This window comes from Argentina anserina, chromosome 7, assembly GCF_933775445.1.
Source record: "Argentina anserina chromosome 7, drPotAnse1.1, whole genome shotgun sequence".
NCBI lineage: Eukaryota > Viridiplantae > Streptophyta > Magnoliopsida > Rosales > Rosaceae > Argentina > Argentina anserina.
Genome location: NC_065878.1, coordinates 10,768,350 through 10,796,240, shown reverse-complemented (window position 1 = coordinate 10,796,240; position 27,891 = coordinate 10,768,350). Strand labels below are relative to the sequence as shown.

The 27,891-nt window shown below is 36.8% G+C and overlaps 3 protein-coding genes across 3 annotated transcripts; 1 reads left to right on the top strand and 2 right to left on the bottom strand.

The window, feature by feature from the left end:
- Window positions 1-7,310: 7,310 nt before the first annotated feature.
- Window positions 7,311-8,088, bottom strand: LOC126801891 (kiwellin-1-like). The gene has a single exon (XM_050529374.1). The coding sequence runs from the start codon at window positions 8,057-8,059 to the stop codon at window positions 7,499-7,501; it is 561 nt and encodes a 186-aa protein (XP_050385331.1). The 5' UTR covers window positions 8,060-8,088; the 3' UTR covers window positions 7,311-7,498.
- Window positions 8,089-18,729: 10,641 nt separating this feature from the next.
- LOC126801892 (uncharacterized) lies at window positions 18,730-19,597 on the top strand. The gene is given in 3 exon segments (XM_050529375.1): window positions 18,730-18,935; window positions 19,034-19,094; window positions 19,181-19,597. Coding segments are annotated over 3 exon segments (462 nt in total). The 5' UTR covers window positions 18,730-18,825; the 3' UTR covers window positions 19,472-19,597.
- Window positions 19,598-19,768: 171 nt separating this feature from the next.
- Window positions 19,769-24,676, bottom strand: LOC126801880 (uncharacterized). Its single transcript, XM_050529358.1, has 6 exons — window positions 24,491-24,676; window positions 23,469-23,911; window positions 21,821-22,131; window positions 21,681-21,737; window positions 20,752-21,116; window positions 19,769-20,266 (listed from the first exon to the last, which is right to left on the bottom strand). The coding sequence occupies exons 2-6, from the start codon at window positions 23,876-23,878 to the stop codon at window positions 19,997-19,999; spliced, it is 1,413 nt and encodes a 470-aa protein (XP_050385315.1). The 5' UTR covers window positions 23,879-23,911; window positions 24,491-24,676; the 3' UTR covers window positions 19,769-19,996.
- Window positions 24,677-27,891: the final 3,215 nt, after the last annotated feature.

The window sequence follows — 27,891 nt, the reverse complement described above, 5'->3', positions numbered from 1 at the left end:
GTGAAAGAAAAAGAGAGAAAGAAAAATGAAGAGAATAAAAAGAGATAATGCAAAAGAGAAAGAAGGGGACACCTACAAAGGAGAAAATGAAAGAATTTATCAAAAGAGATTGCACTCACCAATGACAAAAATAAGTAAAAGAATTTGAGGAGAAAAAAAATGAAGAGAATAAAAATAGATAATGCAAAAGAGAAAGAAGGAGACACCAAAAAAGAAGAAAAAGAATGAATTTATCAAAGGAGATTGCATCTACCAATGACAAAACCAAGTGAAAGAAATTGAGAAAAAAAAGTTCAAGCTATAATATTTAAAGAGCCAAAACTCTTCTATAAATAACACATCATTCACAAAGAAAAATCATCACTTCTCATTAGCATTCAAGAGCCAAAACTCTACCAAAACACCACCATAAACTTCTCTCACAAATTAGCCAAGCCGTCCACCCCAAAATCATCATCATCTCCACCGAGTTTCATATATTGCAGCCGTACCTCTAAGGTTCCTACAACGTGTGATTCTCGCAACTCATCTCCATGGCTTCGTCTATTTGTGTTAATCTACAATTTTTTGTCTATGAAGATTGTAAGTTGTTGTTTATGTTGAAATATTGGTTTTGTATTTGTTTTAGAATTTTCAGATTGTATTTGATATGTTTTTTAGACTATGCTGAATCTATGTTCTTATAATTATTTAAGTTTGTATTTCTATTGTTGTGTTCTAATCATCTTTCTCATACTTTTAGATAATTTTCAGATATGTGCATATGAATTTAGTACTTGGATGTAGTCCTTAAGATTGTGTTTGAGTGCTAGATTCATCAACCATATTGACACAAATCAAATCATGCCCTAAGTAGGTTCGGTTTGTGTTGATTAAAAGTGGTAAAAATTCTTGAAATTTGCATGTGAAACCTTGGTGGGTGACACCACACATGAAACATGTCTCCAACAAAGATTTCGTGCTTAAATGTAATCTTGTTTGATTTCTACTCTAAGTGTTATTAAATTCGATTGCATGAAAATTTAGATTAGGCCCTAAGTCAATCTAAATGTTAATTGAAATCTTGCATGATTAGATGATCCCCTTAGGCTCTAATTGTATTGGTGTCTAAAAAGTATGTAATTGGTCGAATTAGAATGCATGATAGGTTCGAACTTAAAATTATGTGGTGTAATGGTAAATTTGGTTTAAGTTTGTTAAAGAGAAGTCGATCATGTAAATAGTAATTTATATTTTATTTTAGTAGTTAATAATCAATCTCAAACCCCAATTATTTGTTAACACTAAAAGTTTAGAGTTTCCTTCAATTCCCTAGACTGAACGATCCCTGCTTATTCTATACTAACGATGATGTTTTACAGAGTTTATTATATACGTTTTAATTAACGTTTTCTCATCATCTTCGGCAGTGTTGTTTAGCTCTTATGGGTATGATGCTGCTTTGATCTAGCTTTGTTGAGTTTCATGGCGGTGATGATGTTGGGGAGATGGATCTGGTCAACCTCTACTATATCCACTTAGTTGGTCGACGTCACCAGCGGTGATAGGAGGCAGTAGCTCAACTCGAATTCCTGCGAAGGTTGACTATGCTTCTTTTGGCCTTCTCTCTTGAGCTTTGTTACTAAGCTGGTTGTTAGTGTGTGGGCTCTTTTGTTTGTAGTTCTTGCTTAGTTTTCATTTTCACTCTAAGATTGTGCTTAGAGGTGACAGCCTAGGCCTCGGTGAATGAGTTTAGGAGTTTAGATTTTATTTTCTTCTTTTTTAGCTTTTGTATGCAGTACGATCCGTGCCCGGCACAAGCCTGGCTCGTTAAAAATTGGTCTAGCACAACCTAAGCTCGTTAGCGGCCCGACACGATCCCGTTATTGTAATAGGCCGGGCTAGGCTTAGATATTTTAGCCCATGGGCTCGACCTGGCCCGAGACTGTTTTGGGCCCGGTATGTCCTGTGCATGATAAATGAATGGGTCGGTTCGTTAAACATGTAATTTTATATTATTTATACAATTTTTTATAATAATGAGAATTGAATATTAGACTTTTTACGTAAACCTCTTGATTATATTATTATTTTAATACATTATGTCACAAATATCATCAAATTAGTGATAAAAAAATAGTTTGACATATGTAACGTTTTAGAAATAAGATTATCAAATGTGTTGTAGTATTTTATTTATTTTAATATTCTAAATAGTTATATAAAATAAATATTCTAATTACATAATTTTTTTTACGTTAATTGTGTCTTATAATACTAAAGGACAGAGTCGGCCGGCTTCTTAAACCTGCCAAAACATTGAGGAAGCACCCCTCTCAACTTATTATTCGACAAATCAAGGTGGAACAAAGAACTCATATTGCAAAATAATGATACAATTTCCCCATGTAGATTGTTGGATGCATGATATAACGAATGAAGTTATCAGAAATGTTCAGGTATTCAAGAGTTTGCGTACTCATGTTCCACATCCACTTTGGCGCTCTGCCTTGCAGTTTGTTTCCATAAAGATCCAACCTGACCAATGAATCTTGAGATCTTAGGAAAGTTAAAAACTCTCTTATGTTGCACCCTCTCAATCCTAGAAACTCAAGCTTGGGCACTGCAATAGTTGCATTATTCATTGATGTAGATTCCGTGAGCACTTCCAGTTTATTATAAGACAGACTTAAAACGGTGAGTTTTTGTAGATTAAGAAGCTTGTGGAACTCTACTGTCCCGCTCAAATTATTACTAGATAGATGAAGGGATTGAAGATTCATGAGACTAAATAAGAATGGAGGAATTGAACCGTTCAACCTATTATCACTAAGCCAAATATCTTTTGAACCGTTCAACCTATTGTCACTTGAACCAGATGCTGTAACGATTGTGAGCATTCTTCCGGCTATAGCTGATTTGGGTGCTTTAGATTTAGGACATTGGGTTCACGGATCTGCAAAGAGGAAGAAGCTTGATATGCTAACCAATGTATGCACTGCGCTTGTGGATATGTATGCAAAATGTGGAAGCTAGAAAGGCCAAAAGAGAAATGGCTTCTTGGAATGTAATAACTCTAAATTTTTCAAACAATATCTGATTTAATTTGAATTCTACAAAGTTATGAAATTCAGTTTAAATGAATATGATTGTTTACAACTTTACGGAACGGAAACGGAAACGTTCTCGGAACGTTTAATAAGAAAAAAAAAACGTTACGTTTCCGAACGAAATTATCGACTTTTATTCTGTCACTCGGTTGCGAAAACTTTCTTCACGAAAGTTGTAGAGCTCGTCGATACGAGTTCGTGAGCATATGACGCGTTCTAATCGGACGAGGTACGTAAAAGTTATTAACGTCGGAAGTTAGTTTCCGATTTGGAAACTAGTATAAATAGGATAATTGTGTTTAGGGTTTCCATAATTGGAAAACTCTCTCTCTCCAAACAACCGCCTCCCTCTTTCTCTCTCTCTCTCTCTCTCTCTCTCTCTCTCTCGGTTCTCTCTCTTTCCCCGACTCACCTTCCCCTCCTCAGAAAACGCCCCTTCGATCCGCCGCCTCCCGGGCGACGTGTCCCTCACCGCCGGCACCAACACCACCGCAAGCTCGACTTCTCTCCCTCCTGCCCAGGACGCGACCGCCACCGTCGCCAAGAAGCCACACTGAGCTCCTGCATCTCCTGCAAACCACACCGCCACCGTTCAATCTCTCCTTCGACGAGGCTAGGGTGCAACACAGGGGCGCCTCCATCACCCCTCGAGCCGTGCCCCGCCGTCGCGAAGCCGCTCGGACGTCTCCAAGTTTCTGTTTTTCTCACCGCCGCATCTAAGCTCGCCTCCGGTGGTTTTCGAGTTCCAATCGAGGTGAGGATAGCTTAGGTTTGTTGTTGTGATGTTGTTGATAAATTTTTGCGTGGAGTTGTGATGTTTTGGGTGGAGATCGGAGGTTGGAGGTGATGGAGAGGTACCGCCGCCTTGGGCGGCGCGTGTGAGGGCGTGGGAGAGTCTAGGGGCGGCGTGAGGCCGTGGGGAGGAAGAGGAGGAAGAAAAGGAGAGAAATGGGGTGGCGGTGGCGTGATACGCGCCGTTGGGGGTGTCGGCGCGTGGGCCCCACGCGCTGCCACAGTGAGTGGCGCGTGAGCGCCACGCACGGCCTGCCGGAGGTGGCGCGTGCACCCCACGCGCCGCCACGTGCGGTGGTGTGAACAGTGTTTCCAGAATGGTATTTAGGTAATTTACTTACGTACGGTAAATGTAAATGTAAATTTTATTTACGTACGATAAATGTAAATTTAATTTTACGTACGGTAAATGTAATTAAATTTTACGTACGGTAAATGTAAATATAAATTACTTTCAGTAATTGTAAAAAGTAATTTGTAAAAGGTAATTTAGTAAATTTTATTTACTGAGTTTGTATTTATATTTAAATAGTATGTATACGTACAGAAATACGTAAATAGTATGTATACGTACAGAAATACGTATTATTTTGTGAATTTGTACAGTAATACATGAATAGTACTGTGAATAGTGACCGTGAATAGTAACTGTGAACAGTAAATTCTTAAAACCGAAAATTGCTGAACAGTAACCGATTATTACTGTTTCGGCATTTAAAGGTTTACGAAACGTTTCTAAATTCTTTTCTTATCTTTTCAAGGTGATCTATAAAGCGAGGAAATGAATTATCTTCGGAAATTGTGGGATTACGCTCGACTCGATCAGGTGAGTAAAATCTCACATATTTATGAATCTACCCTTGCGGTGATTCTAAGATATTTGCAAGAGTTTTTATTATTGAAATACGACATGTATACAATATAATAGATTCTATATATATTGTATAAATGGTAATAAGTACATATATATATAATTTTCTATATTATATACTGTTATGAATTCATCTGGATTAGGTTAATTCGATGACAAGCATGTGAGCTTAATATGGAGATTGTTTAACGTTTTGTCTTCGGACGTGTTTATAAATTATGACATGTATAAGATATAATGGATTATATATATATATATATCGTATAAATAGTAAATAAATACATATATATATATAGTTTGCTATATAATATACTGTTATGATTTTTGTGATGATGTCATTTTGATGACAAGATATATCGAGCATGTAATTTAGATTTGTACAATATGATGTGAGATTATTGTACGTGATTTTAACATTGAGATTGTTAAAATGTTGATTTGTCTTCGGACGTGATTTGGTACAATATGATGTGAGATTATTGTACGTGTTTGGCAAGTCGGAACCTAGCCTTTGGCCGAGCGAAAGTTACGATACAGTTAGAGCTCTAGTCTGTCTGCCTTAGTACTGCATGTGAGGTAACGGGTGGTTATCTGCTCATGGGTACTCAGATTGTTTTGGATGTTGGGTAGCGGGTGGCTATCCAATATCGGCGGTGTATTACGAGAGGGGTAACAGATGTGTACCAGCGTTCTTGGTACCCGTAATGTAAATGCATTTGGGTAACCATAAGGGTTACTTAATTTCTCATGAGTGTTTTATTTCTTATTTCTTTGGGACGACCAGATGGGCCATCCATTGACTCATGAGTGCATTTATATTTGATGATTTGTGATTTTTCGTATATATTAATATGCGAGTTATATTTTCATTTTACTCATACGAGCTGTAAAGCTTACCGGGTTTGTGTTTACAATCCCGGTGCACCAATACGATGGTGTAGGGGATAACTCTGCAGGTGTTGATTAGTGGAGATTGAGCGATAACTCCGGAGGCTCGAAGTCGTTCGTATTCAACTTATGGTGAGGTTTTTAGCATGGATTTGTGTGCGAGAATTGGTGTGGTTTTATTTGTGAGACTTGTGAGTGATTGTGAGGATTATTACATTTCCATTTTATGTATGGATTATAAATTTGGATTGTAATAATTGGTTTGTCTGAGTTGTATTGAGAACTCATAATTGATCCGCTGTGACATTTTAAATGATTTCAATTTCATTGAGATTATTTTGTGTTTAACGACTTTAAAATTTTGAGTTTTTAAGCTCGAAATTTTGGGGTCGTTACATGAAATGCTTTAATAAATGGGTTTGCAGTCAATGGACATGGAAAGGAGGCAGTAGAGGTTTTTTTAGAGATGCAACGAGAAAAGCTTAAGCCGAACAATATAACCTTTTTGGGTCTTCTATCTGCTTGTAATCATTGTGGTCTAGTAGAGGAAGGGAAATTTTGGTTTAGGAAAATGGTAAACTTTGGGCTCATTCCACAGATTGAGCATCATGGTTGTCTGGTAGATCTTTTAGGAAGGGCAGGGTGCTTGAAGGAAGCTGAGAAGTTGATCAAGAGCATGCCTTACGATGTCAATGGAATAATTTTTAGTTCCTTTCTTTTTGCAGGTGGGTATTATGAGGATGTCACAAGAGCCAACAAAATTCTGGAGCAGGCCATCAACCTGGAGCCATGGAATGATGGAAATTATGTCATGTTGAGAAACTTGTTTGCCAGAAAGAGAAGGTGGAGTGATGCAGACAATATTAAGAGTTTGATGTGGAAGAATCAAGCAAATAAAGAGGTTGGTAGTATTTTTATTGAGGTTGATGGTAGAATAAAGCATTTTGTGGCTGGAGACAGGATGCACACATCTTCAGAGGCTATAAAGTTTGACCTTGCGTTTATGCATCCAACTTTGACGAGACTAGTGCCATTTTCTGTAGCTAAGGTGTGACTTGCACTAGTCTGGGGAAAGAGATTCTTAAACAGCCAGTGTACAAATTCAGTCATTAGTTTATGTTTTGAGGAACTGCTTTTACTTAGGTTAGAGGGTTCTTCTTAACCTGCATATAGATACTTAGCAATGCCATTGGAAGATTAGGATTACTACTAATTGTTCAACACATGGGAAAACTGAACTCTGTGATCACATATTCACATTTTCTGTGATCTTCCCTTCCTTTCTTACTGCACATCTTGGAGAATGGTACCATATCGATCTGTATAAAGAATTTAATTGCAAATTTGTTAATATATCTTCTTGTATCTCAAGATGCGTTTGGCTATTTAGTTATTGCTGATGGTTTTAACCAGTATTCCATTACGTTTGCCACAAAAAGATTTACACAACAGCATCATTGTGGTACCTAAATGATATCAAAACTTATTTTCTTCAACATCTTGAGCTGAAATTAGATGATGGATGATCCCAGGTGATAGTGGATGGTTTTTCATATGGGTTGGTTCAGAGACAAAGAACAGGAAAAGAAAAGCTACCTAAAGTGTCGCAGACTTTTCACCATCACAGTTGTTAAACCAAAGTGCTTATGCTTAATATGTACTGAAGGGAATCAAGGGATCATACGAGATGGGATCAGAAACATCTGTAAATAGATACCAATCGGAAATTGTATCTAGATAACACGAGTATGTATATATGATATAGTCTTAAGTTATACAACTGCTAGAACACATTATATATGCAACAGATACATAACAAAAAGCAACAAATGCATGCAACAAGCTGTGTAGACAGTAACTAAGCGTCGGACCAAGTGATATCTAAGCCACCCCAATTGTCTTCAGACACACCCAAGGCTTTCCAGACAGCCTTAGAGGCATCAACAATGTTGTTAGGACAAGGAGGCTGGTAATCGTGGTCTGCATCACACCCTTCAGTAGAGTCACACTCATCAACCACCATGGCCACCACACTCTGCCCATTACCGTTAATTCTGATGTTCTTAAGGCACCTTGATCCACCGTTGTACCATCCGGTGGATAATGCCACAACCGGAGTGTTGTCATCGTGGTACTGGCCGTCACATTCCGATGGGCCTCCTCCATCACCGCCTGCTTCAAAACTGTTAAGAGTGAGGTAAGCCTGCGTGTTGCCAGACATAGGTGGCGAGCATGTGTATGTTGGATACATTTTCCCGGCTTTGCAGCAGTCAGAGTCATCCTCCGTGTTACATTGTCCAGGAGGAGGCTTCCTTCCTCTGATTCTTCCGCTTGGACGACATTGCTGAGCTTCACTAACCAAGAAGATTGCCAAAAGGAGAATGGCTCCAACAGACCCTTTTGAGACGAAGCTCATCATTTTCTTCTTGTTACTCCTTGCTTAATGTTCTGCTTGTGATCGATTGTGTGAGATGTATGATGCATTATAGCATTTCACGGTTAGCATATATAGCAATCAAAACAGCAGAAAATACCAACCAAGTGTTCAACATATACCTTCTACGCAGTTGCTTATTACACTCCATCAACGCAACGGCATAGATTGTTGGGCTGAATTTTTTATTGAGGTAAAAACTTACTCCAGGAACATCCATGTCATCGTTTACTATACCTCATCAGCATCTTGTCTAGTTCCACCGATAGATCATATCCATTACAGACTTGGTTTTATTTATATCTAGCAATTACAGTAACCTTGTTTTATTCCCTTTTAGTTGAGAGGTTAATTTTATTGATGGAAGCGAACTAAAGAATTGAAAGCAATACTGTAAAATGTCGCCATCTATTGAATATTATTGTTATGCGAGGATTGGAAGTTAATCTTGTTATGCAATAATATACTTGACCATTCTTGTTTCATTATTAGTCTAAGGTGACATCTGCTTTGTTCTTATCCTCCTGAACAAATGCCAAATACAAGGTGATACAATTTAGACATCCGATTTTCTTCATCTTTTATGGACTAATTTATGAAACTCTTGTTGAACTAGAAACCGAATAATCTTTTTTAGTTTTTGCAACGTACTGATCGATTTCTGAAATAAACGCAATCGTATGCTATACGCCTATACTTATAAATGAATGAAGATTGGAATTTAGCCGATTAGAGTTATATAGTAGTGTTGGTATTCGTATTTCATGAGAAAAGAAGAAAAGAAAATATGTGGGCAACAACCTCAAGGATCAGTTGAAAATACAAGATATAATAATAACGAGTGATAGCAGCGGAAAATATAGAAGAATTTCATTTTTCTATTGAACAATTCATATTACAAAAATTACACCTTAATATATGATAATATAATTCTCAAAAGTAAAATACTTCTTACTTGATAGTCACAATCAAGTATTGAAACAACCTCATTATGATCATTATCGAGTATTGAAACAACCTCACTATGATCGTTGCTTCAAGTGTCAATTGCAACCTCATTAAGATCGTTGTAATCACGTAGATGATCGACCTCACTCAGAACGTCGATGTTGCCACAAAGGTCTTCGTTGTTGTCACTCAGATCGACTATGCCACTTAGGTCTTCTTCAATAGAGTCACTAAGATCTCCTAGCAATAAGCTCTTCTTTGGATGAATATTTCTCTCTATGTTCACCCCCTTCCTTGCGTCAAGTCAATGCCTTCTTATATCAGCCCTTGACATCAATTACATTGATAAGGATCGAAATCCTTCTTAACAACCTTCCTAATAAAACTCTATCTAGAAAAGGTAAAATCCAAATACATATGGAATATATCCATTTAACAACATACCTTTTCTATCACAATCTCTACTCAATACTAATCACCTTATAATTGAAAATATATGGGAAAACATTACTCCAAATATATCTCAACCTATCCATAAAGAATCCCAATCAAATTGAAAGAGATACCTCATTCTATGGCAAGAACTCGGTGACATAATGTTCTCCTAGTCACACTAGGAAACATCTTTGTTTATCTTGATTCAGATCCTACTTTTTCTCCTTTTGCAATATTGATCTTCATTAACTGAATGAATGGCCAACATACCTTCATCAGTTCATTACATATGAGATGCCTTACGAGTTACGATCGAAGACAACTACACAGCACACATGCATGTTTGATGCCTTCCCAAGCTTAACTATCTTTAGAAAGAAGAACCAGATCGATCTAAAGTAAGGAATTTATACCTTGCTCTGCACCGAGTCCACAAGACATTACATATAACCTTCCAACCTTGTCTTATAGTTTAAGTATGTTTCATACATTGTTATTGGTATGTTGCGACAAAAGTTCTAGGAGTGGTTTTGTGAACTTAAGATATATAATTATGTAGATGAAAATCTCATTGACCTCTTTAGGGGAAGTCCCAAGTTCTAAGCGTGTTTAGAGTGGTGCATCTAAGTTTACTACATTTTATAATACATATACTTTGGATTGGCATAGTTGGCTTGCTGCTCAACTTAGTGGAAAGTCTCTCACCATAAAGGGTGTAACGACCCTAAAATTTCGAGCCGAAAACTCAAAATTTCAAAGTCGAAAATCACCAAAACAATCTCAACGTATCGAAATCGTTTTAAATGCACAGCGGATCATTACTGAGTTCACAATACAACTCAGACAACCAATTATTACAAACCAAATTTATAATTCAACATTACATAAAATGGAAATGTAATAATCCTCACAATTTCTCACAAAACTCACAAATAAATCCTCACAAGTTCTCACACATAAATCCGCACTAGAAACCTCACCACAAGCAGGATAATAAACAACTTCGAGTCTCCGGAGTCGTCTCTCAATCTCCACTAATCGACACCTGCGGAATTATCCCCTACACCATCGAATTGGTGCACCAGGATTGTAAACACAAACCCGGTAAGCTTATAGCTCGTATGAGTAAAATGAAAATATAACTCGCATATGAAAATATACGAAATTCCACAATCAACAAATATAAATGCACTCATGAGATAATGGACGGCCCATCTGGTTGTCCCAAAAACAATGAAAAGAAAGTGCTCATGAGAAATCGGGAACCCTTCTGGTTACCCAAATACATTTATAATACGGGTACTAATGAACGCTGGTACACATCTGTTACCCCTCACGTAGTACACTGCCGATATTGGGCAACCACCCGCTACCCAACATCCAAAACAATATGAGTACTCATGAGCCGATAACCACCCGTTACCTCACATGCAGTACTCCGGCAGACAGACTAGAGCTCTAACTGTATCGTAACTTTCGCCCGGCCAAAGGCTAAGTTCCGACTTGCCAAACACGTACAATAATCACACCTCATATTGTACAAAAATCAAGTCCGAAGACAAATCAACATTTTAACAATCTCAATGTTAAAATCACGTACAATAATCACACCTCATATTGTACAATCAGAATCACATACTCGATATATAAATTCCGTCATCAAAATGACATCATCACGATAAAATCATAACAGTACATTATATAGCAAACTATATATATATATGTACCTATTTACCATTTATACAATATATATATATAATCCGCTATATAATATACATGTCATATTTCATAAACACGTCTGAAGACAAAACGTTTGACAAACACCATGTTAAAACCACGTACAATAATCACACCTCATATTGTACTTATTTACCATTTATACAAATATATATATATTCCACTATATCATATACATGTCGTATTTCAATATTTAAAACTCTTAGAATCTACGCAAGGGTAGATTCGTAAATATGTGAGATTTTACTCACCTTATCAACTCGAGCGTAATTCCACAATTTCCGAAGATAATTCCTTTCCTTGATTTATCGATCACCTTGAAAAGATAAGAAAAGAATTTAGAAACGTTTCGTAAACCTTTAAATGCCGTAACAGTAATAATCGGTTACTGTTCAACAAATTCTGGTTTTACGAGTTCTTTTTTTGCTTCTATGTACTACCACATCTTTTTTTCCGCTCAAGTTTATAGGTTAACCAGGTGGTTACCAACAATTTTTCTCCCTTTAATCAACTCATCCATGTCATAGTTTTGTTTAAAATGGGGCAAAAAAACCAAACAACAGAGATTCTAAATTTGACAAACTAAGTTTAGGGTCAATGAAACTATTCTTTTCTTTAAAAAAATACCATTACACTCGAACAAAAAAAAATTACACCAGTTAATACCCTTTGTAATAACCCGATTTTTCGGAACGATGTTTGGATTGTTTAATTTCTATTAAGTTTTGAAATTCATTAAAATGAAATTTGGATTGCTTGCAAAATTTCGAAACCTGAACGGAAACGTTTCGGAACGTTATTTAGTAAAAACGTTACGTTTCAGCAATGTATATATCGACTTTTACTCCGTCAATTGTTTGTGAAAACTTTCTTCACGGAAGTCGTAGAGCTCGTCGATATGAGTGTGTGGACATGTGACACGTTCGAATCGGACGTCGGAGGTGAAAGTTATTAACGTCGGGAGTTCGTTTCCGATTTTGGAAACAAGTATAAATAGAAAAATTTAGGGATTAGGGTTTCCATTTCTGGAAACCCTTCACCCGCGCCTCCCTCCTTCTCTCTCACCCTCCCCGAGTCTCTCTCTCCCTTCCTCACTGCCCACCGGCGATCTAACCTCACCGGCCGCCGTGAGTCTCACCACCCACCCCAAAGGTGTCGCACGACCACCCTCAGAAGACATCAAGCTTCTGCAAAACCGCCGCCGTTCGAACCACCACCTCCGGCGACCCAAGGGCTCAGAGGAGAGCACCTCAACGCCGATCCTCACCCTTGGCACCCTCTGCCACCAAATTGGGGGTCAAATCGCATCGATTCAAGTTCATCCCAAAGGATAGAACACTGCCGGCGATCCGAGCCTCTTCGGTGCTAAATCGGAGTTTGTAGCTTAAATCAAGATATGGTTTGATGTAATTGATGGATTGTGTGTGTTTGTTGTTGGATTTTGGCTTGTTTGGAGTCAGATCGGAGAAGGTGGAGAGATGGAGATTACCGCCGCCTTAGGCGGCGCGTGGAAGGTGTGGAGGCGGCCTTGGGTCGTGTAGGTGTGGTGGGGGAAGAAAGGCGGAGTTTTAGGGCGGCGGTGGCGTGCTACGCGCCGGCGTTAGGCTCGGCGCGTGGGGCCCACGCGCTGCCACAGTGGGTGGCGTGCTACGCGCCGGCGTTAGGCTCAGCGCGTGGGGCCCACGCACTGCCACAGTGAGTGGCGCGTGAGCGCCACGCGAGGTCGCCGGTGAGTGGCGCGTGTACCCCACGCGCCGCCACGTGCGGCGGCGCGTGAACAGTGTTTTCGAAGGGTAATTTTGTAATTTACTTTTACGTGCGGTGAATGTAAAAGTGATTTACGTACGGTAAATGTAAATTTATTTTACATACAGTAAATGTAAATATAAATTACTTTCAGTAAATGTAAAAAGTAATTTCAGAAGGGTAAATCAGTAATTAATATTTACTGAGACAGTATGTACATTGAATAGTATTTATACGTACAGAAATACCAAAACAATATGTACTCGTACATGAATACGTAATGGATGTGTATTTGTACAGTAATACATGGAATTTTAAATACGTGAATAGTGCACAATCAAAAATTGTGTAACAAGCTAAATAGAAACCTTATGTCACCTTTTACAAGTTATGCAGAAACAACTTTTAAGCTCAGTTTTACTTATGCTATGCAATGATGAGTATTATTCAGTAATGAGTTAAGGGAGTGCAATCAAAATTTGTTGCTTTTATTGTCAGGTCAACCTCCATTATTGTTTTTGATGGTCTTTAAATGAAGCTAAGAGGTGAATGAAAAGCAGTTAAAGACCGTAAATTAAAAAAAACAAAGTGAAGCCTAAAATTAAGAAACTTATATGGCTTTATTAATTATCATGTATTTCCTATGGATTATGAATGTAACTTTAACACAATTCTTGTTATTAACCCCGGACACAAAAGTTGCATATGAACAGATTGTTTGGTGTAAATGTTGCGTATCAATTGATTTTTTTAGTATGGACTGAATGTAAATTCATGTTTTTTTAGGATTATGAATGTAAGTTTTTTTTTTAAGGAAAAGAATATTTCCACAAAACCTAGCTTGCTCTTGTCAACACAGATACATCATTTTTATTCTCATTGGAATTGAGTCTGTAAGTTCATACAAGACCAAATGAGATGATTCTAAAACACTAAATGGATTGGTTTCAATAAAATGTAGTAAGCCACCATACAAGATTCTCTTTCCACACACTTGCACATACTCCAGGTTTTCCTTATAACTCCATTCCTCAACAATGACCCTGAGTACCACAACCTAAGTTTTTAGTACACCATTTGGACCAACAGATCTACAACCAAGAACAATCTTATAGTCAAGTATACTTTCATCGAACCCAAACCAGTAAGACAACACACGAGACTTGAAAAGTTGGTTTACTAATAATCAGGTCTCTCTTGTCGAAGGGTTCCACAAAAAAATATCTGATTTCTATTCCAAACATATCAGTCCATTGCATGAGCCAACAATGTTCACCTTCGAACCTTGTCTCATAGTTTAAGTATGTTTCGTACATTGTTATTGGTTTGTAGTGACAAACGTTCTAGGCGTGGTTTTATGAATTCAAGCTATATAATTAAGCAGACGAAACTCTCATTCATCTCTTTAGGGGGTGTCCCAAGTGCTAAGCGTGTTTAGAGTGGTGCATCTCATTTTACTATATTTTCTAATACATATAATTTGAATTGGCATAGTTGGCTTGCTGCTCAACTCAATGGAAAGTTTCTCACCATAAAGGGTATAAAATGGTGTAATTTTTTTATATGTGAGTGTGATGGTTTTTTTTAGAAAAACAAATAGTTTCATTGACCCTAAACTTAGTTTGTTTAATTTAGAATCTATGTTGTCTGGTTTTTGTGCCCCAATTTAAACAAAAAAATGACATGGATGAGCTGATTAAAGAGAGAGAAATTGTCGTAACCACCTGGTTAACCTATAAACTTGAGGAAAAAAAAGATATGGTAGTACGTAGAAGCAAAAAAAAGAACAAGAATTGTATAACAAGCTAGATAAAAAAACCTTATGTTACCTTTTACAAGTTTTACGGAAACAACTTTTAAGCTCAGTTTACTTATGATATACAATGATGAGTATTATCATTATTATGTTAATGGAGTGCAATCGAGATTTGTTGTTTTTATTGTCAGGTAAGCATTTGTTGATGTTTTTGATGGTCTTTACATGAAGCCAAGAGGTGAATGAAAAGAACTTAAAGATCGTAAATTGAAGAAAAAAAACAAAATAAAGTCTAAAATTAAGAAACTTATATATCTTTATTAATGATTGTGTATTTCCTATGAATTATGAATGTAACTTTGAATACAATTCATGTTATTAACCCCGTACGCAAAAGTTACATATCAACAGATTGTTTGGTGTAAAGTTGCGTATCAACTTATTTTTTTGATATGGACTGAATGTACATTCATGGTTTTTTTTTAGAATTATGAATGTAACTTTTTTTTAAGGAAAATAATAGTTCCACAAAACCTAGCTTGGTCTTGTCAACATCTCATGTGTATCTGCATTTTTATTCTCATTGGGATTGAGTATGTAAATTCCTCGTACACAAGACCAAATAAGATGATTCTAGAACACCAAATGGATTGGTTTCAATCCAATGTAGTGAGCCACCATACAAGATTCCATTTCCACACACTTGCTCATACTCCATTCCCCAACAATGATCCTGAATATTGCAACTTCAGTATTCAGTACACCATTTAGACCCACAGATCTATAGCCAAGAACAATCTTATAATTATACTTTCATCGAACCCAAACCCGTAAAACAGCACACGGGATCTAAAAAAATTGGTTTACTAATAAATCGGGTTTCTCTTATCAAATGGTTACACAAAATTATATCTAATTTCTCCTCCAAACATATCAGTCCATAGCATGAGCCAACAATGTTCACCTTCTCAAGTTTATACGGAAAATGTAGCGAAAGCAAAGCGAAAACATGATGAGATCACCGCTAATAGTTCGAATTCGAAGAAACCTCTTCCCGCTCCTTCTTCTAAACCCCTTTCCTCAAAATCCAATTTCTCAAACCGAACCTAGTTCACAAATCTTTAAGATCTTTCATAACTACCTTTTTGGAGCCGACCCAGTTTACAAGCCGATCAACAATCTCTTTTGATAGGTCTAGTGTCCATGTTCAAGCATGTGTGGTTGTTCGTGTATACATTTTCGAAGTGTGATGGAATTGTTGATGATTTTTATTTGTATGGTTAGAGCAATTTTCCATTACTCTCATCCGAAAATGAAACAAAAGGGGAAATTTCGATTGCGGTACTCTCATTCAACTCTTGTTTGGGTTTCAGTACAATTAAGAATTAAGAATTGGGTTATATATACTATTATAACCAAAACATGGCTTGCTAGCCAAAACAATTTTTTTAAACAAATTTAACATGTATATATTTAAAAGCCTTGTGTTACAAATAACCAACATGGATTACAATGTAAATTCAAAAATATTTTATTTTATAAATAAATAAAATGTGGTAGTTATATGAAAAACTTCCCCAATAATTTAGTGGTTGACTGGTTGCTAGCAGTTTGTTATGTTACGACTTGAGAGAAAGAGAGAGAGTGTGTGTGTAATCCAATTCAACATATGGGGTGTTTTTTTTTTTTGAGAAAAGTAAATGTATATAAATATAAATCCAGAGTTACAACATGAGAGAGATTACAATGGTGAACACAATATGTCACAAACACCCCTCCCTACTAAACCAACGATTATAGTGGACAAGAACCTAAAAAGATTCAACTGTAACCGAAGACAATTCTAGAAGTTATCAATATCTAAACGTCATTTCCTAGAATCCTAGTGTAATCACATTTCATGTGAACCATTCTTGTCTTGATGAACACTTCAGCGAATAATATCATATATACCAAAAATTCAATTGTCATTGCAGTAAGGGGATTTTTCTTTTTCTCTATACAAATACTTATTTTTATTATATAACCATGAGCAGATTTGTTAATCAGTAAAATAATAAGGTGAATTCAGTTAAGATACTCTTTTGGCTATGTGGTTATTGGCTTATTGCTGAGGCATTCAACCATTCGTTTGCCACATAACAGCATCATTCAGGGATTTCTGGGTACCTAAATGATCATGATGATGGATGCTTCGAGGTGATAGTGGAGCATCATATGGAGTGGTTCAAAGACAAATTAAGAGCAAGCAAAAAGAAGCTATAGAAGATGTCACAGACCTCGATCTTCAGACGAATGATGAACCAAGGTAACTTATGCTTAATACGTACTGACGGGGTCATACGGGATGGACCAGAAACATTTGCAATAGTCAGAAATGGGACCTGATCAAGTCTTACATTATAAATTACATTATATAGTTACTGTAACACATTACGTTACAGATAAATAACATAAGCAATTTAGATATGATCAACTCCGCAAAAAAAAAATCGATAAATGTATCCTACAATCTACATAGATATGAAATACTGAACAAAACAAAAATCAATGTAACAAATTTAGTAAAAGAACACAAAACCTAGCTTGCTCTTGTCAACACCTCAATATCCCAACAAATTGACTTAGAATCCCAACCAATTCGACTCATTACAAACTCACAACCTCCCACCTGACAAGAGAAGACTAAATAGTCCTTTTAAAATAACTTGATTAAAAAATCCATTTAAACGATTTTTTTAAATAGAATAAGAAATTTTGCTTTGTTCTTATCCGCCTGAACAAATGCCATGCATCTACATAATATGTAATTCTGCTTTCAAACTTTGCGCTTCTTTGCTCTAATACAAGGTGGTTAACTAGTGATAAAATTTTCTGTGGCGTAGTTTAGACAACAAATTATATGGACTAATTTATGAAACAATTTTCGCTTTGAACTACAAGCCAACTAATCTTTTTTTGGCAACGAAAGATCGATTTCGGAAATGAACTTAGTCATATGCTATACTTAATCTAACCGATTTGAGTTATATTATATAGAGCTTCTCGGTTGCGGACGTCTGCATTGTCCGCACAGTGTGGATTCGACGATTCAGGCCACCGGCAATGCGCAATGACAACGCCGACTAGCATAGCCGCACTCTCCTCCTCCCGACGCTCATGTATGTGCCGGCCGGAGCTGCATCGCCGGCGTGGGCCCCCCGGAACCTCAAAATTTCAAATTTTTAGGCACCATGCGGATATTTCGAGATTTCGGCCGCCGTAGGCCGGCGTGTAGTGTTAGCGTGAATGACTCCGTGATTCACTGAGGGAATTAAGGAACGAATTGTTGTTAAAGTGTACGTTTACTAGATTATATATATGACATTAGTGTGTATAGATGAATTAAGAGTGTAATATACTATTCTATTTGGTATCTGAGCAGTGCTCTGTTTTTCTGGATTTTGTTTTTTACAGTTTTTTTTTTTGTGCGAGCTCGGCTGGTATCACATGTTCTCCATCCACAGACCATGGCGCTATCGAACTCCTGCTCATGTGTGAAGTGCTCCACAGAAGGTCTGGTCTGCCGCCGAACGTGAAAGGGATCCACTTCGTAAACAGAGGCAGATTCAGTCTCCTTCTGCTTTCACAAATCTTAGCAAGCTCTTCGAAAGGAAGGAATATAGTGTAAGTATTTCATGAGAAAAGAAGAAAGGAATATATGTAGGCAACAACCGGGGACGCATCAGTTCATTACCCTATGAGGCATGTTTGATAGTTGATACCTTCCCAAGCTCAAGTTTCTTGACTACTTTCTTCAAAAGGAAGAACCAGAGATTTCAAGGAATCAATACCTTGCTCTGCAACGAGTCAACAAGACATTACATATCTATAACCTTCCAACCTAAACTCATAGTGTAAGAACATTACAAATTGTTATTGGTCTGTGCGACAAAACTGCTAAAGAATGGGATTATTAATGAGTACCATGACCCAAGGTTTCTTCTCTGTTTCATCTTCGTTCTTTTCTCATCTTATGGTAGTCGGCATTCAGATGGAGTCCTACTTCTTTAGTTACAGAACTCAGAATGACTTCATATAACCTCTAACAACGTTGAGTTCATTGACATGCACAACAGCGTCGGCGAAGATGTTCAGTGTTGCAATGGGAGCAGTGCACCAGCAGTTTATAAGCCAGGATAGTGACACAACATTTGAACAGTTTCACGCTGCCATGCGTTGACCTTTTCACGTAAGTTTGTGATCACAATTGTTTTCTAATGCAAGTTATACGTACTCCATTTTCACGATTACCATATCGATGCATCTAATTTTGCCTTTAACACAATCTTATCCAGCACGTTCAATGCCGCTATGCCCGGTAGACACTACGATGCGCCCCGACTGAAGGAAGTAAAAGTCGATTCAAACTTCACTTGCCAAACTTGCTCTATAGACTTCTTGTTTTAGGTTCGGTTCTCTATAACACGTTCAACTTTCAACAGGATTTCTTCGATAAGTGGAAACAGTTGGCTACGCCTGGAGAAAAAGAGAAGGAATTTGTCACATTTATGAACGAGAACGTTAAACCTAGCCGGGCTGATCACGCTACTGTGTTCGCTGGAATGGTGACGCCTCCAGCGGCCTTGGCTGCAAAAAGTGCTGGGGAGGATCTTCCCCAGCTGAAAATGATCAAGAACGTCCCCGATGTCCTATTTGTGCCAACCGCAACAGTATTAGCACTCATTTCTGTAAAGATTTCCAGAAGAATGTTCATGAAGAAATTAGCAACATAAGAATAACCTAGGCGGAAATGAAACGAGACCATAAATATCCTCTCGTTGATAGAGACAACGCCTGGTTGCTCTTCCCAAACCTTTCCTTTAACCCCAAAAGAAAACTCCAGTATATTATGTATAGGATTGTTGTAACAGAGACAAAATTGTGCAAAGTCTTTATCAATGTAAATGATATCTGCTCAAGAAGGGTATCTAAGAATATTGGTGTTCAAGCAAGAGGTGAGAAGACGGGGCCAAAGGTTCAATGCAATCCGCCTTTGCTCCATAAAACTATAAAGTTGAAAAGCCAAAATGAAAACTAAATATTTCTCTACAGTATAACACAAGGATGATTGATGTATATTGCCGAAATCAATTAAACAACAAAACCTCCCATGAGACTAAAGTGTCTGCCTAATTAAGAAGCATGTACAGATGAAATCATATGTGCATGTGAGAGAGTTGAGCATGTACAGCAGAATAAGCACCATATACAGTAATATCATAACAAATGATATTCAGTCACTTCTAGTCCAGCTAACTCTACGATTTCTTGCTCCACCTACCAGGTTTACGCTTCCCACGATTTCTTGTGTTCCAAGGGTGTTCAGTCCTTGTAGTGGAATCAGGTTGTTGAGTGGCATTAGGTTTGCTGGATTTTTTTGGGACAGTTTTTGAAGCTGGAACAGAGAAAGTACTTTTCTGCTGTGCGCTTGATAGGAGAGGCTTCTGTATGACCTGATCTTTATTGTTTTCAGAACAGTGTGGCTCTTTCTTGACAAATGCATTGGGTTCAACGTCTCCATCCTCCCCCTGAATACATGAAGGCAAAGTCAGTCCCTCTTCATGATTGAACCATGGAAGTCGGAACCCCACTAAACATTTTCAAGACCCAATTTCACTTGAACAAGCAAAAAGAACAGACACGGATTGGTATCACACTGGAAAAAAAGGGGGCGGATGATTGCAGTAATTTGAAATTTGCAGAACCAAAACCAGTATGATTGAACCAAAACCAAAAAAAAGACCGATTTATGTCAACTCATACACAGCAGGAGATGACATATAAACTTTCAATGGTGCCAAAATCTTTTCCACAGATTATTCAAGCTTAAAGAAGAAAGCATGGTCAATTTAATTTATTACAATTGATTGCTTTAAAACCAACAAAATAAGGAAAGACTCTTCGGTAGAATCTAAATGATAAGCATGGTCAATTTAATTTATTACAATTTCTTAAAACCAAAAAAAAAAAAGGAAAGAGGAAAGTTAAATCAATTCATTAAAGAAAAACTTACATTTTCTTGTTCAATGCCAACCCAAGGCTGATCTGTGTCCTCAGTTATACCAGGAAGAGGGTTTTGCCCCTCAAGAGTTGAAACTGCACTCCCAGGCAAAAGAAAAGATCCCATATTACACTCAAAAATATGCTGAGCTGCATCTGGTAGAGTTTCTGCAAGTAAATCATTCCCAATTTCAAGTGCAGGACTTCGAGCAGAGCAGAACAGTGCAGGATTTTCCTTCACCACCTTGTCGATTCGGGTCTTCAACTGGCAGACTTGTGAATGTACTAATTCAATCTTCCGAAGAGTATCTTCCAATGTACTATCACCATCTCTGAATTCAATCTCAAACTCATTGATGCCATGAATACTTTTACCAGCTGCACATTAATAAAAAGTTTTAGAAGATAAAAAAGAAAGCAGCATCATATAATAGGTAAACCCAAAATGTCTTAGATTACCATATTCATCCCTTGAAAACCTCAAACTTTATACTATCTAAATAAATCAGTTGAAGTAAAAAAGAAAAAACAAAGACGACAGCATTTTCTACAGAAAATGATGTGTACATATTATTGAGCCTAAATTCAATCTCTGAATTTAATCTCAAACTTATTGATGACATAATTATTTTTACCAGCTAAAAAAATAATGTATACTTTGTTCTAGCCTTCAATTTCAGAACCAGGTGACGGTTAGCCGACAAAACTCAAAGTGGCTAGGCAATGCAAGGCCTTTAACAAATAAAATCACATAAAAACACGTGGATCATCTGCCTTGATCCAAGCCACAATAAAATTAATATGACTCTTATACAATGATTGAAAAATAGCAAGTTACAGAAAAGGATAGAGATATACATGTATGCTTATGTTGTGCATATAACAAAGAAGAACCATATGTACAAAAGCAAGGTTTTTAGTTAAATTGATATCCATACTTACCCAAATTACCACAGTCATCTTCTATGGAACCACCATTAGCACCGGACTTTATATTTTCTGAAGAAGCAGAAAGCAAATGAACACATAAATCAGAGTTTACCTGGCAAATATTCATAAAGCACAATTTCTGAACATCTTACCATAATAGGAAAACAGTTTATGGTTTGATATAAATGATGGTATATCAGTTGTATCTTCAACTCTCTTTCTTTTCTTCCTTTTCATGACTGTGCTTCTTTGAATTTGACTTGAAAACGGTATGGACTTTCCATCAAAACCTTCTGCTGTGTAACCTCCATATTCAAAATGCTTTAGTTTATTGTATTTTTCAACTTCTTCATCATATTTCAGGGCCTGAGACTGAAGTTCCTTAATCTGCAGTTCTAGCCATTTACAGCGCCACATAAGGGGCCGAATAAATTTCCTCCAGTGACCAGTCAACTTTTTCTTCCTATAAATTAGACACACGAATAAAGGGAAGGGTATGTGACATATATAACACAGGAAAGCAAGACAGCCATACATACACTTATGAGTCATGACAACAATAAGGGTTCACTAAAAAAAAGACCAAGTACTATGGATCACAAATTCACAATACTTTTAACTATACCTTTGAATGATGCACAACAGAACTAATGATCAATCAAACAGAACTAATGATTAATCTGCAGTTCTAGCCATTTACAGCGCCACATAAGGGGCCGAATAAATTTCCTCCAGTGACCAGTCAACTTTTTCTTCCTATAAATTAGACACACGAATAAAGGGAAGGGTATGTGACATATATAACACAGGAAAGCAAGACAGCCATACATACACTTATGACTCATGATAACAATAAGGGTTCACTAAAAAAAAGACCAAGTACTATGGATCACAAATTCACAATACTTTTAACTATACCTTTGAATGATGCACAACAGAACTAATGATCAATCAAACACAGGTTGTTGATGTGACTGAGCAGATAAGAACATCAAATTTAGAAATGAACCGTTTGATAGTTACCCATGTTTTAATAGCAATATCTAAGGATGAGTAGCCTTTAATAACTGTGGATAATTTAAGACATTCACACTAACGTAACTACAAAAAACGTATATCAGGAAATACTAGAACTAGCATTCCAGTCAAATCCAACTCATTCAAGTTCAGGAATGAGAGCAAAATTTTGGAGTATAGAAACATGCAAGCAAAGTTGACAATGAAAGCTTGGGACCAAGTCATTTCATTAGTATACCCAAGAACTTGAGGCATGTGAAATTCATTAGGGCCTTAGTAAAAGGCAAAATTAAGATCCAATTTCCATTGCATATCCTCCTAGAGGCTAAAATAATGCCCCCACCCCCAAAAAAGTCACTTTTCATCAATTTGGAAATGAATCCCCATCCCTAACCCTCCAACCATGTTGATTGCTAAAATTTTCTATTATAAACTATGCAAAAACGTATAGAGAGATTATATATATTATGTTTAAACAGGTAATCGATAAAATTTATAGTTCAACTAGCAAATTAGCATTAGAAATAACTACAAAATTATAAGTCCAGCATACAAATTACTATTTCTTGAGAATGGTCATGGGAAAACACATCCACTATATGTAATCATCCTAGAATATAAACAAATATTCCTGAACAACCACTGCCATGCTTCAACATCAAAGTAGATTGTCCAAAAATACTCCAACCACCCAAAAATTAAGCAGGGCAGAAAAGAAAATAAACAAATAACTAAATTAAATTTAAGATATTCATCTTTAAAAACAAAATCAAACAGATGTACCTTGTATGAAATGCATCAGAATATCCATCATATAGTGACACCGACGGATTTGCACAATACCGCGATTCAACTTCATCACCATCCACACTCATGCCATTCTGTGTCCCAGATACTGTATCACCAAAAGAACTCGAGCTCTCTGTCAAATCCTGGCATTCATCCTCAACCATCTGAACGTCATCATTCGAACCGCCACATCCGGTAATATTTATCTCCTGATTTTCCTGTCTATTTGATGTGCTAGTGTGTTCCGCAAACGAGGCTTCCATGTTGAAAATACTATCCTTGTAGTTGCTCACACAGGGCATAAACTTCTCATCTTGATCTATATGGATCACACCAGTCTCCTTCACCGCCGAAACTCCCATTGCAGCTTCTGAATTCGGTTTCAGCTCCAGTTCAGGGCCCATCCCACTAACTCAAACCAACTAGAATCCGTCTATCTGGCAACCAGAAAACTATCAAAATCAATGCCTCATTCAATCCAACAACAATTGCAGCCATAACAATTCCCATAACAAACACATCACATATCAAATCATACTAACTGCTGTATTTAGTCAATTAATAGCCCCGATAAAATCAAAATTTTGTTTTACAATTAAAAAAAAATCAAAACCAAATCTTCGACCAAAAAAAATAAAAAGAAAAATGTACAATCATCCAGAATCCACAATCTTTGAACCAAATAAATTAAACAAAATCCACATACTCAAAATCCAGAGTTCGTTTGAACTGAAAATTCAAACAGTACTCAAACTACACGACTCTAAAATCAAACATAGAATCCCAAAACATTTAAAAAAACCCTAGAAAAAAAAAAGGAAATCAACACTAAAGGTTCAAAGTCTCAAACGATCATGAATTATCCACAGTCAAAATCCCCAAAAATCCATCAATGTTTTGGCAATCGATCACAAAACCGCCTGAAAGAAAATCAAGGAAAGAAAGAAGGCTAATCCCCATGAAATCAGAAACCCAAAACTCAGACAAGGAGGATTAGAGAATCGGTTTCAACCAACCCGTAATCGCGATGACCTTCGTCCGCGGTTGAGAGCGAGAAGAAGGCACATGTCCACGTCGGCGCCGGTCAGTGACTGATAAAGCGTGACGTGTCAGGCTCTGACCAAATTTTGAAGAGGAGAGAAAAAGCTTTATTCTGGGTGGGACTCGTCTTCTTCTTGTCTCTCTCTCTCTCTCTCTCTCTCTCTCTCTATTTGAGTTGGACTCTCTCACTCTCTCTTTCGCTTTCTCTCCTATTTTTTTATATCTCGGCTATTTTAGGCCGGTCTAATCCGGTCCGGTCCAACCCGCATGTGGGACCCGGTAATATATATTTGTAATTGTTTTTCCTTTTTCTTTGTTTTTTTGTTTTTTGGTTTTGGAGAGTCCAGCGTGGTGCGCGAGTCTGTGTGGTGGTTGAAGGGCGTGTTTGGCTGTACTATGTTCCTATTTTAATATAAAGATTTCGCGGTTTGCTGTAAATGGGAAAGAATTTAATTTTATTCTCTTCCCAAGTTTACTTGCGAGGCAAGGAAGGATCTGGTTAGAGGATGTACCTTTTCTTCACCTCGAGGTTTATGGAAACAAAATCAAAATCAGATAATTTAGGTAGGGTGAATCAAAGTATATGACACAAATTTCACTCAATCAGATTCATTTGAGTGAGCATGTCGTTTTATTATTTATTTAATTATACACTAATTAATACAAGCTCTAATTAAAAACTAAACCAGTGTAGTCTCGTACATTTTGTACTTATCACATCACTTGTGTGTAAGTACAGTCATACACTAATGAATTTAACGTGTTGATCCTGAAGATTGTGAGGAAAGAACAAGTGACCGCATCGAGTGTAATATGTTAGATTCATTAAATCATGAGATTTTGAGCTCAGGAGGTTCTTTATTGTGAGTTTGAAATTTCACTTCACTACAAGAAAATAGGGGTGGGAATTGGTACCAAAACCAATTGTCTCGTACTGAATACTGACGAATCGGGACTAATCAGTAAAATTCTTCGTCTCGTACCGAATTTAAAACCAAAATTTTATAAACAATTCGGTTCAGTATATGTATAATTCGTACTGAATGTATAAAATATGTTAAATCTATGCATTTTTTATGTTTTCTTTAGTTGTTTAGGTCTAAATTGTACTTGTAAAGAATATTAATTTACATTAACTAATAATTATAAATAAATAGAAATACATACAAACGTGCACATTTTTACCAAACCGAACACATCCTGAATCGATATGTTCGAATTTGAGTCGGTATTAAGCTTCAAATTTATAATTCCGAACCAAAACTAAATCAATTATCAATATTGATATCGGCCGATTTCCGAAACTACTCGTACCGGTCTCAACCCTACAAAAAACAAATATCAGCGCACCCACATTTTTTATTGTGGGCTTTCGGGTCAATGCCCACAGTTAATAATGGCCATCCTCTTTACCCACGCTGCAGCGACACTTTTGGGGAACGTCGGTGTTACCGCCGTGGCTATTGTCCAAATTAGCACGAATGTAGGGCTTTTGTGAGAGTTTTAAATGGGTTCCGCTTTAAGCCTACACCGTCACCTTGAGAAAACTATCAAATGATCTCACATTTGTATTACAATGTGCCATCATTTACATTATTTTATTTTACTCACTATTGTTTCTGGTTTCGTGGCTGCATCAATATTAATTTAAAAAAAATTCCAAATATCAATTATCGGAAGAAAACATGATAAAACCAAACAATCCATTGGATTAAATCACTCAGTACCAACACCAAGTTTAATACTGTAATTACAACCATGGAACACTTGAGAGAAAGTCACATTACAAGTGCAAATTAGTTGTAATAACTTGAGTTGCATCATAGGCAAATTCAGATTAACTGAGAACAACTCTGCTACCAACTCCATCTAGTTCTTGGCTTACTCCAGAGTTGCATTTCTTCAAATTTGCAGAGGAAATCTGCTGCCCAAACCTAACAAGGTTAAGGAAATTTATAAGTGAAACATAATACTCAAAAGCAAAGCAAAACAATAACCTATCTCAAATTGAATGTATAATTTTAGAAAAAAAACTGCCTAGTAGACTCTATGTTCTCGTCAATTAGTTGGATATATAGCCTGTCTATCTTATATTCAGACAATAACAGTACATATGTAGAATCACATAGTATAGACAACAAAAGTTGAGATCTTGCGACAAACAAGTAACCCATACCCACTTATTTTTCATAAGATTCAAGCCATGCCTTTCCATATTTACCAACTCCAATTGATTTACTATAAAAAGACTAATCTCATGTATATTATTAAACTCATGCTCCAATAAGAAAGTAAGTAAACTCTGCACTAACTAAATTTATGTCTGCATATTGTAAATTAGTTTGTGAATTCATATTATGGTACATACATAGCAATCGAATTGGACATTGTGAATAATATGAGTCTCATAAAATAATGATTAAACAACACAAGGTACAACAACATGCTTATCAATCAACCTCTTTCAGCTCTTTTTCTATATAAGCTTCACTTTATTAAAGTTACCTTGCTAGTTTTGCAACCCTTCATTTTGTTGTTAGTAACATGAACATCTTTAATATTGGCCTGCACATTCAACAATTTACTTTAATCAACTTCCAATTCAAAGAATTTGAAGAGTAGTTTGACCAAGCTGTCACAACTTATGAACTCTAAAGCTAATGGTCAGAATAGTAAAATATGCATATACACGTTCGTAAATGTTAATACCAATGCGTATTCAAAAATCAGCAGGATTTCCACAATATAAAATTCATATGCTCTTCATGAAATTAGATTGTGGTTCACATTGACAAGGTGTTAATACAACAGAACTACTAAAACCCAATAAGATTTACATATGCTCAGAACTTAACAGGAACCTAGAATCATATCCCACTAACCTCCTGAAGTCAAATCCCAAATGAATGTTTAGTACCATTTCTCATAATCCACGTTGTAAACCCAATATAAACATCCAAGGAAAAATTTAAGAGGCTGTAATCTTGTTTGGTATTTAATAAGCCTTGAACATTTATATACTGCATGACCTGTGAAAGTAAATGGGATGTGAGACTGTGCTTCTTTGTTTGAGATGGACAGAGAGAGGGAGAGATCATACCTCTCTCTTTGCTATTTGAATATAGAAGTGATTTAGCAATGACGTTTTTGCCTCCTTGACTTGGCAGTGAACAACAGCCTTGGGAATCGTATTCCTCAGTGTCTCAGACACCATTCCCACATAAGAGGACACATTTGATCCAATCCTCCGAAAGTGACCCTCTGAATAGCGGTCCATAGCAGCAGCAGCACTTGCAGCTGGATTTCCACCTGGATTTACTGGTTTTGTATTCTACATACCACGTTTTGTATCAAAATGTGACACAGTGTTTTATAT

Coding starts and splice junctions, on each gene's coding strand:
- LOC126801891 (XM_050529374.1), bottom strand. CDS start 8,059: ATGATGAGCTTCGTCTCAAAAGGGTCTGTTGGAGCCATTCTCCTTTTG.
- LOC126801880 (XM_050529358.1), bottom strand. CDS start 23,878: ATGGGCCCTGAACTGGAGCTGAAACCGAATTCAGAAGCTGCAATGGGA. Junction 22,132..23,468: donor TCTGATGCATTTCATACAAG/GTACATCTGTTT, acceptor TCTAATTTATAG/GAAGAAAAAGTTGACTGGTC. Junction 20,267..20,751: donor TTGGCATTGAACAAGAAAAT/GTAAGTTTTTCT, acceptor TCATGTATTCAG/GGGGAGGATGGAGACGTTGA.